Raw genomic sequence first — 11,485 nt, forward strand, 5'->3', positions numbered from 1 at the left:
ACCCAGTAGATTACTTTGTAATCTACTGGGGTTTCATTAATATAGATTTATATCTTTCCTTTTTTTTTTGTTTTGTTCTTCTTAGATTTTTTTTAAAGGCGGATGGTGTTGTTTAATGCTAATTTTTTTTTCAGATCTGTTTCATCCTGATGGTTTAATAGTAGCATAAGGATTATGGCATATAGCTTTATTTCACCTTATGGACAATAAAATGACTTTCCTGGCGTTTTTTTTCCCAGAATTAATGCTTACATTATTAAAATGATTTTCCTCATTGTCTTATAAAAATTATTCGATAGAGCGAAAATAATTTGCTTTTTGTTGCATTTAGCAAATAATGCAATGGAAACAAACTAATTTTTTTTATTCTTGATAATTATTTTTTCCTACCAGATTGACCGAGTAATTTTATTGAATGGTTTTAAAAATATTATTGCATTGATAATCTTCTGTTGATATTGAAAAATTTGTCCATGTATTGAAATTTATCTTTGATATGAATAAATTTTTCCAAGTAAGACAATTCGGTACTTTGCCTTCCTTAATTTTCTTTTAAAAGCAAAAAGAAAAAAAAATTGTATTAGAAAATGGCAAATTAAAAATATATAAATAGAAATGTTACCACAATTTTTTTCTATCATTTTCGAAAATATTGCAAATATTTTATGATCTTGAATATTTTCAATACCGTTGTCTTTTTTTTTCTTTTTCATAAATTTATGAAAGAAACACGAAAGCATCCCTGTCTTTTGTTAAATAGTCAATAAAACACATTTATTAAATCATTCCATCAAAAGAAGCAACGGTTTTTCTGTTCCTTAATATTCTTGTTGAAAAATCTCTATCCGGAAGTTTTGAAATTAGTTTTTTAACTTTGAGCCTCGCTAGAAGAAAAGCTTGCCTGAACCTCGCTAAAATGTCTGAAAAACGCAGATTGTACAAAAGCATGATAAAAGATACACGCGTAAAATCCTAAACTAAATACTGACACCCCTTCCCATTGTTTCATTGAGACTGGTGAATTCATTGATTTTCTAATTTACATACAGCAAACTGATAACTGCAAAGAAGTTAACCCGCCTGATATAAGTCGAGGTTTAAATGAATGTCTTTTGTCATGACAGTTATCCGAAAACTGAGCATGGAAATCTAGTGACTATCTTGTCCCATTCCCAACTCTCCTATAGGAAGTACATTCCATTATAGCAATGGAGGTAACTCAATACTTACTATATTACCACAGGAGGGCCGACAACGTGAGAGGTGCGACAGATACGTAGCACGCTAGCCCACAATCCAAAAAGCCCCTCATGCCATCAAAAACTCTCACTTTTATTTTTAAAAGCGTATAACGTGGACTTGTTTAGTGGCGCTCACGATTGTTTCCTGATAAGCCCCGTTTCTATACGAAGTTTTCCTATCTATCTTTTATAAATCTTTCATCATACTCAGTAGAGGTTATAAACACTTCTGGATTCTGTTCGCAATTAAAACAAGTTTACATAATAAAAAATCCAGACCTCAGCTAATTGAGCTTTGCTATCATCCAACATAAAAAATGTAAATGAGACGTAAAGTTTACAATCCTATAGCTAATTATTATTCATTACTCGTACACATAAGAAAGCTTGCCTGAGCATCGCTAGAATTTAAAACAATAAAACAGACATAGATGGATGATTATATATACTGATTTAGGTACTGCAGGTACTATAAAAGTTATGCTTCCTTTCATACAAAAAAATATCTAACTTGAAATAAACGCACTTAAGTAAATACAGTCTTCATCAAATTTGTTTAATACCTATTATTTTGAATCATTTTATTTTTACCTTTGAAAAATGTTATAGTGCTCCAAAATTTTTTTGCACCTGAGTCTCTTTATGGAGATTACCAGTTCGGGGTTCTCGTTTACCTTCCCAGAGAAACGAGAACCTTCTCAGTTGACCATGAAATTCTGACAAGCGCTCTCTTGGTGACTGAGCCCTATTGGGAATTAAACATATAAGTAACACGAATGAATTAACTTTTTTAATGCTTATAATTTTGGGAATGAATTCATAAATGCTTATTACTTTAACTATGAAATTCTAAACACCTTAATGCTATTTAACATAACTTTTTCTTGGTTGTGAAAATATCGCTTTAAAACCTTATCGCAATCATATGATCTGAAATCAATCAGCAGTTTAAGGATTACAGACGTATTATTGAAACTTATTTCTTGAATGAAGCTTGTTGTTCAATCCTGAACTAATTACCATCATTTACGGAACATATTTCATTCAATGCAATAATCATTTTTGGATAAATGAATTCGTGTTTTGTCTAAAATATTTTGTGAAAACCGCTATATATCAAAATATGTATTTTGGAATTGTTTCATGTTGCATATGTTTAATACGTAAAACTGCGTGATAAAGATCTAAATAGTTTGGCAGTTAATGCTATATATTGATTTCTCTATCTTTAACATTAATAAGAAAATAATGCACTACTCTTCTTGTTAAAATTAAAAACTTAAAGATAAAAAGATTTTAAGAAACTTAAAGTCAGTGGCATAGCGAGTATGAATGGTACCTCATTTTGTATTATTTATCACCCCCCTCACCCCAATACAGTTTTAAAAACCTAATATATGAGTAAAAACATTATTTTCACAATACCCCCCCCCCTCTCTCCCAAGATTGGAACTGTAGCCATTCATATTTCTTTTCTCCAATCTCGTAACGACAGTGTTCAGATTTGTATAAATGATTTTACTGCATTAATATAGTCATATGATTATACGGCAGCAGTAGAGAAATCTAATACTACAACATTAATCTAGTACTAATAACAGCAATAGTAAAGAAATCTCTGCAATTTCTTTTTAAAACTGCAAGAATTGTAGACCTCAGATGTGGAATATTTTGTTTTGAATAAAAATTTATATATATATATATATATATATATATATATATATATATATATATATATATATATATATATATATATATATATATATATGTATATATATTGCATGCAATTTCAGTAGACTTGTTCGGCGGATAATAAATCATTACATTTTTTTTTTGAAGAGACGAATGATAATGAAATTCCCCTTCAAGGCATTGTTGCACTCTTTCCAGCAATTTCATTTGACTGTCTAATACCATTCTTTACATCCCTATAAGAGCTCTGTATGGGATTCCCTATGATATTCCTTTGTTTCTTTAGGAATTGTTTCCAATTTCGGGGTTATGCATTTCATCTATCATTAGAAATTATATCTTTATAACAGCTCTGTAGGAGATTCCCTGGGTTTTTTTTGTTTTTGTCTTTTTATAACAACTGATTCATAATTTAGGGGTAATAGCTTTAATATCTCATTACAACTCGTTCATGGGCGAACAGATCTTCGTAGATATTGTGTTGAGGCTAATTAGTAAAAAGTCATTACTCATAACTTAATTCCGTAACTCACCAGAAATGGAAAATTTAAAAAATTCCTCATAAATTTAGGATGGTTGTGGCCTCAATGCATGAAAGCTTGTATAAAGAATGAAAATTTCCATACTTCTAATCACATTTCTATAAATTAAATAACAAACATCCTTATTATATTCATAAGATATGCTTTTAATATTAATCGTTGCAATTTTTTTCTAGCTGTTTGTCCAATAATTATCGAGACTGAAGGAATGAGTGTATCTTACACTAATGGCTTGGACGAAGGCAGTGTCGCTGGGTTTCATTGTTTACTACCTCGAATTCGATCCGGAGTCGCTCGGACAACCTGCAAAGCGAATGGCGAATGGGCGAATCCTCCAGCCAAATGCATTTGTAAGTAAAAAAAAAAATATTCTGCAGAAAGTTCATCTTAATTTTTCTCCAAGCTTTAAGCTAATAATGTTATTGGTGAAGTGGCTTATTTGAATTGTTTGCGGATATCTGACCAGTGAAAATTACATTCGATGTTATAAAAATTTGTTTATTCGAACCTTACACTTTATATACCCCTTATATTAAATGGCAACTTCTATATTAGGTATGCATCAGCATATTGATTCAATTGAAAGCCCATAAGACACTTGAGATCCTGATTGATTTAACATAATTTTTTATCTAATTATAGCACTTTCCAGAAAGTTATTGATTGATTGATTTTACGTTGTAACTTAAAAAATTAATAAATCGATGTACGTTTAATGCAGAGAATAACATTTGAGATTCTTGACAACTTTAATTTCATTAAAACAATCTTTATCGGGTGATGATAAACAATAACCATTTTAATATTATTTGAGAAGATTGTTATACAGGATTATTCAAAATAGGAAAATAAGTAATACACAGGTGGTTATCAAAATAATATGAACCTCTTAGATTTATAAAGAATCCTTTATTAGTATTGTGTAAGACAGCCTTTGACATGTAATACAGCTTGGATACTAGGAATCGATTCATACAAGTGTTGTATAGTGTTTAGAGGAATATTGCACCATTCTTCCAGTAGATATTATGAAACTTCTGGGAGAAATGCCGGTGGGCGGATATCGATTTCATACTGAACGCTCTAAAATAGACCATAATGGTTCAATTATATTGAGGTCGGGTGATTGTGCTGCCCAAGGCAGATGTTTAGCTTCATCCTCGTGTTCATCAAACCATGATTGGACACGTTTCGTTGCATGGATAGGTGCATTATCATCCCGAGAAATTCTATCTCTTGAAGGAAACAAAGTTTGCATCATAGGATGGACCTTGTCAGCTAAAATTTCTTTGTACTTTCCCCCAGTGATCCTTCCTTTCAAGGTTAAGATTGTTCATGCAGAAAACTACAACATTGCTGCCCATTTCATGATGAATCCACTTCCATGTTTGACAGTTGCAAGGAGACGATCACGATCATACGCTTGTGCAGGTGTTCTCCAAACGTGCACCCACCCTGTTGAAGGGAAAAGTGTGAAGCACGATTCGTGAGACCATGTTACTTTCTTCCACTTATCAATCGACCAGGATTTGTGAGTGTGACACCACTGTAGACGACGTTCACCATTAACATCTGTGACAAGGGGCTTGAGAATTACTGCTCTGCCGTAAATGTTCTGTTTATGAAGTTGCCTTCTAACTGTAATCACTGACACTGGAGAATCCAGACTAGAATTGAATTCTGCGGTCATATTTACTGCAGTTGTTCGCTTTCTAGACATAATCCGTTTCAATTCTAGTCAGTCTCTTTCACTGAGCTTCTCTTCCCGCTATTTTGCTTGGCCGAGCTTGTCTTGCCGCGCTGTGTGTATGCTGTCACGACTTTAGACACCGTACCTCTAGAAACGTCTAAATGTTAGGATGTTTCGGTTACACTTGCTCCAGCTAGACAGGTTCCTACAATTTGGCCTTTTTGAAAATCTGAGAAATCTGACATTTTAAGACTTTTGAAAAAAAATCCAAGAATTACAAAACTTCAATAAAGCTAACACATCCTACCAGAATATATACAATGCTATTTATAAAAAAACTGGTGGTTATTATTATATCTTAATGCTTATGAAGCTCCTTCAAAAATGTCATTTTTATTCAGGGATGTTTTCATTATTTTGATAACCACCTGTACATTGCAGAATGAAGCTGAATGTCTTATTAACATATGTAATAATTGCCTTAATAATATGGGAACATCCACATATTTTGTTCATTTCATTACCACGAGAATGATACTTAAAGCTTTATTAGCACTGCCAACATAACTGCCATTTCTGTTGGTCACTTGGCAACATCCAAGTCTTTAGTCCACTTCTTTAGCATAAGAATGAAGCAAAATATTTTGCTACTGTACGTAAAAATTGCCCTTTTCTTTGATCACAAGGCAACATCCAAGTTTTAAGTTCATTTAATTATAACGTTGAACATTCTCAGAATCTTCAGTTCCCTGTTGTGAACAAAAGAGAAGTTAAACAGAGTCTACGGCATGTCCCAATGAATTGAAACAGCAAAATGTAACTTTTGAACATTTATACAACCATATGTAGAAAGTACATACACATGGCTGCAAACATACTTCCATATAGACTGAAATGGACTTTTGCAAGGAATCTGCTCTTGTGAACAAGGAAAGATGCATAGGACAATTATTACACATACAAGCTTTTTTTGATATTACATGCAAAATATCTTTGTATCTTTGTTCATAACAAAGGTCTGATTATTTGTAATCGTTGCATTTATTCTGAATTTACATTGAAATTTTCTTGCATCTTTGCTCATAACAAAGGTTTAATCATTTGCATGTATCCTGAATAATCTTATATATTGTTTCTGAACAGAAACAAATAGAATGAATAGCACTAAGCGATTATAATTCTTAATAAATATCGACTTAATATATATTCTCTACTATTGACAATTTATTTATATTAACGTTCCCGTTTTGCAAAGCAACACTAGGACCATTTTGGAACGGACTTCTTAATTTTGATTTAGTTTAGTTACATTAACGTCTCGTTGTAAAGAAACACTAGGGCTAGGGACATCGTAATTTTGAACCATGGTCAGATGATGAGGAACACACCTGAGCTGGCACCACCCTCTCCACACCACACGACACCACCGGGAGGACGTTTGACCCTGACGGTTTCAACGTGCAACTGACCTCCTTACACGACAGGTCTTCGGTGGAATCGGGTCTCGAACCAGAAACCCGAGACCATAGTTGAGACCTTACCTCCAGGCCACCTTGGCCTCTTAATTTTGAATCTCAGTCAGATGGCGAAGCGCCACCTGAATCTGCTCTTTCATCTCCAAGATTTCACATCAAACCAGCGGAAGGACATTTGGCTCCTGCGGATGTGGTATGCACTCCTGGCGCATACCACAGGGGCACTTCGAGACATGATTCTCCATTGCCATTTGGCTCCGACGAATATGGCATGCACCAGGACTACTTATACGATACTCCTAGTGCATGCCACAGGAGCACTTCGAGACATGATTCTTCATTGTCATGTCTCGAGCCTGGAGCCCGTCGGTCCAACACGAGACCTTACCACTATCTTTCTACTATAGATAAGAGATAGTAAATAAAACTTTATCTAATTAGATAGATGGACCTAATATCACGCGAAAATCATGGCAGTGAAAGTGTCAATACTCACTGTGGAAGAATACTCATCATTTCGAGCAACTTTTACAGTGTGGCATACATACACTTATTACTAAACTTGCTTTGTAAATCATGTCTTAATTCACTTGCTTTTTTATTCTTCTTGTACTGTAATACACATGAGGCTTTCACCCATATATCTCAATATGAAACTGATTTATTCTGATATGCCTCATCTGTCAGCATTTTCACCAGAATCTTTTCAAATTACTCTTTTTCTCAAAAACTAGCACACATGATGATAATAAATTATATATATAAATGTATAAATGTAAATATGCGTAACTGAAAAGCTTTTGAAGTTATTCCATACAGTTTATACTATTTGTTTTGATATAAAAACTTGCCACAATCATTCATCTTTTTCCGAATGTTTCTATTTAAATTTCATCGTAATATTTATTTTTTAATTATTTTTCAGCTAAATCCTACAATTAAAAATTTATAAATAAAAATGAAAGTATTATATATTTCTCTTGTGAGTAATGTACAATTTTTTCTTTATGCTCTTCTTTTATTTAAAATGCATTTTGCTCTGAGTTTCCTCTTTTTTCAGTACCAAGTTGCACTTTGGAGCAATTATTCGAGGTTGTACCTGAGAATGTAGTGCCGGTCATGGATGATGTCACCTCTGACACTCTGCCATACAATTTTACTTTACAATTAACTTGCGATAACAACATGATGCTTAGTGGGTCAAATGTAGCCAAATGTAGACAGGATGGAACGTGGCAAGTGTCCAAAGTGCAGTGTAAGCATTTATTAATTTATTCAATACATTATGCATACATTTATTTATTCCATACATCATGCACACTTAACAATCAGTATTGTAATTATTGAATGTTTTTTAGCGTTTCTGAATCGAATTTTGTCATTTATGACATCGTTTAATTTTCTTTTATGTGATAATTCTACAACAATTTTCTTGTCTCAAGCACTCTTCGTATTAATTTTTTTTTTCCATTTTATTGTTCAATTAGTAACACTTATTTTTCTCTTGGTATTTATATTTGGTAAAACCCATTAATTTATGAAGTTCAGCACTTTTTTTTTTGTTTCAAGACTGTGTTTTGTCTATACATGACATGTCTTGTCTTTCGTTTACTGTCTGGATAAAAAAAATGAAGAAAATTATTGGGTGTGTGCCTTAGCTTGATGGACTTAATTCGAGGGAAACGTGATTATGAATTTGTCAAGCTTAATAATGAGTCCTTTGTAACTGAAATGAATTCGATTCAAAATAAATATGTATTCTGAGATAACGGAAGTCATGGGCTACCTCCTAAAAGTGTGTCAAACCCTTCTTTTGCCCGGTGAAGTGCAGCAACTCGAAGTGGCATGAATTCAACAATTCGTTGGAAGTCTCCTGCAGAAATATTATTTACAGACAATATTATATACTCTGTAGACGCGTTAATCGTAAAAGTGTTAACAGTGAAAGATTTTGTGCAGGAACTGACCTCTCGATTAGGTCCTATAAATGATCGTATGCGATTCATGTAGGGCGATATAGGTGGCCAGATCATTCGCTACAATTATCCAGAAAGTTCTTCAAATCAATCGCGAACAGTTGCGGCCCGGTGACATGTCTCATTGTCATCCACAAAAATTCCATCTTTGTTTGGGCACATGTAGTCCATAAATAACTGCAAGTGATCACCAAGTAATTAACATAATTATTTCCAGTCAATGATTGATCCATCCTATTAGACTCAGTACATTTCATGTAAAAACAGTCCACACAGTTATGGAGCCACAATTCCTTGTTGACGACCTGGTTGCATGACATCATGGGGTCTGCGCCACACTTGAGCCTATTATCAGCTCTTTCCAACTGAAATTGTGACTTATCTCATTAAACCACGGTTTTCCAGTCGTCTACGGTCCAACCGATATAGATGAGGCACTGCAATCGATGTCGTACTGTTAGCAAAAGCACTCGAACTAATCCTCTGCTGCCATAGCCCAGTAAAGACAAATTTTCAAGCACTGTCCTAACGGACACATCAGTCGCACGTCTCACATTGATTCCTGTGATTATTTGTCTCGATCATAAAGTGAAAGTGGTCGGCCATTTCGTTATCCCTAGTGGGAAATTATACCTGAAATTAGGTATTCTCGGCACATTCTTGATACTGTGGATCTGGGAATGCTGCATTCCCTTAGGATCTCCGAAATGGAATGTTCCATGCTTCTAACTCCAAATACCATAGCCCGTTCAAAGTCTTTTAATTCCCATCGTGCGGCCATAATCACGCCAGAAACCTTTTCCCATGAACACAAATGAAAGCTCGGCCATTGCACTGCCCATTCATACGTTTAGTACGCAATGCTAATGCTATCTGTTTATTTGCATACTGTTTTCCCATGTCTTTATCACCTCAGCGTATCATCTGTCACATGATAGTACTAATCGGAAGCAAGTCTTTCGCTTGGATGCCAAATTAAAATAGAATGAAAGACATATATATAAATTATACCTAATAAATTTAACTTTACTGATTTTTTAATAGTCTTAGTTGGGTGATAATAAATATTCATCATATGAATATGAATACATACATGAATTTAGGAATTCACATATGAATTCATGTACACATATTAATTTAGGAATTCACATATGAATTCATGTACACATATTAATTTAGGAATTCACATATGAATTCATGTACACATATTAATTTAGGAATTCACATATGAATTCATGTACACATATTAATTTAGGAATTCACATATGAATTCATGTACACATATTAATTTAGGAATTCACATATGAATTCATGTACACATATTAATTTAGGAATTCACATATGAATTCATGTACACATATTAATTTAGGAATTCACATATGAATTCATGTACACATATTAATTTAGGAATTCACATATGAATTCATGTACACATATTAATTTAGGAATTCACATATGAATTCAGGTACAAACCATCGCGTAGCGCAGGTTTGTTTTGAATTGTTGGTTGTAATTACATAACAGTTTTATTTCGCAGGTGTGGCTGGTTGCGGTCTCCCAAAGACTGAAAATTCTGAAATGATAATTGAGCCGCATAAAAAATTTTACAGATTCGGAGAGTCAGTCTCTTTGTCTTGCACTTCTGGATATGTCCTCAGTTCTGAGGTGGTTAGACTCATGTGCTTAGGAACATCCTGGTCAGAGACTGTTCTGCCCGAGTGTATAGAGGAGTGATATGGAAAAAGAAATTTCTGTAAAGGTTTCTTTAAAAGTTTGTTCAGAAATCCACCTTTCTGATGATTTGAAATGAAGGCCTTTAAAGCGATGTTATTCCATGCCGAAATAAATGTTCTACTGTTATTGGAATCTTTTTATTTTCTTATTTTATAAAATGATATCTTAAAATACAAATTGTGAGTAAAGCTTGAATTTTGGATTTTCAAAAAGAAGGAAATCAAAAAAATTCTGTGAGTTTCTTCAATATAATCATTCAAATTTAATTTACGTTTATTACATATGTATGTCATTAATTTAATTTAATTTATTTCCATCGATTAATGATTCACTTTTAGAATATAATTTTTTAGATAATTTTGTTTTTTTCTTTTATGTATTAAAAAGATCGGATTACAAAAATTAGATTGTTATTTCAAAAAATGTTAAAATTTTAGCAACTTTCATTTCTGTTTCTATTTAAATAAACACTGATTAAAAAGTTTTTTTTTCCTTTTTTTTGTGACAGCAAAAAGCAAAAAAAAAAAAAAAAAAAAAAAACTCTTTTGAATTTTTTTTTACTACACTTATAATTTTATTCAAACTGATGAACGAAATAATAATAGCTACAACCCATATAATTAACACAAAATCGAATTTAAAAAACAATTCGCATTGATATTAAATAGAACCTTTTTAAATTTGAAAATAACTTTTAATTAATTAACTTTTTCAAAATTTATCAGATTCATTGCATAGTGAAAGTTGGTTTTCTTTTTTTAAATTCTGAAACTTTGAATTAAGTATCTTAGTAATCTTTATTAATAGTAGACATGTTCAAGTATTAATAGAGAAGAATATGTGTGTATGTAGTGGCGCTCTGTTAGACGTGCCGTTTGAACTAGAACTATGAAATTTGGCACAGATATATTTTGAAGGGTGGAAATCTGCACCCTGTAACGAATTTTTGAAATGTTTATTAGAATCTTAATGAATCAAAATTTAGTTAAGTCTTTCGGTTTTTCCACTATAAGTCATAAAATTATTAATACATAAAATTGATTTTTGCACCATTTTAATATTTAAAAAGACTTTTTTTGACAACTAAGGAAGAACGATTCTATTATTAGAAATGGTATTTACTCTTCCTTTAAAG

The 11,485-nt window shown here is 32.6% G+C and overlaps 1 protein-coding gene across 1 annotated transcript in view; it reads left to right on the forward strand.

Annotated features, from left to right (window-relative positions):
- The window catches only part of LOC129963939 (sushi, von Willebrand factor type A, EGF and pentraxin domain-containing protein 1-like), a 73,237-nt gene extending 62,755 nt beyond the window's left edge, over positions 1–10,482 (forward strand). Inside the window, exons 19-21 of the mRNA XM_056078548.1 lie at positions 3,652–3,825; positions 7,701–7,895; positions 10,154–10,482. Of these exons, the coding sequence (XP_055934523.1) occupies positions 3,652–3,825; positions 7,701–7,895; positions 10,154–10,350 (566 nt within the window). The 3' untranslated portion in view covers positions 10,351–10,482. The remainder of the gene's footprint in view (positions 1–3,651; positions 3,826–7,700; positions 7,896–10,153) is intronic.
- Positions 10,483–11,485: the final 1,003 nt, after the last annotated feature.

This window comes from Argiope bruennichi, chromosome 3 (genome assembly GCF_947563725.1).
Source record: "Argiope bruennichi chromosome 3, qqArgBrue1.1, whole genome shotgun sequence".
Classification (NCBI taxonomy): Eukaryota; Metazoa; Arthropoda; class Arachnida; order Araneae; family Araneidae; genus Argiope; species Argiope bruennichi.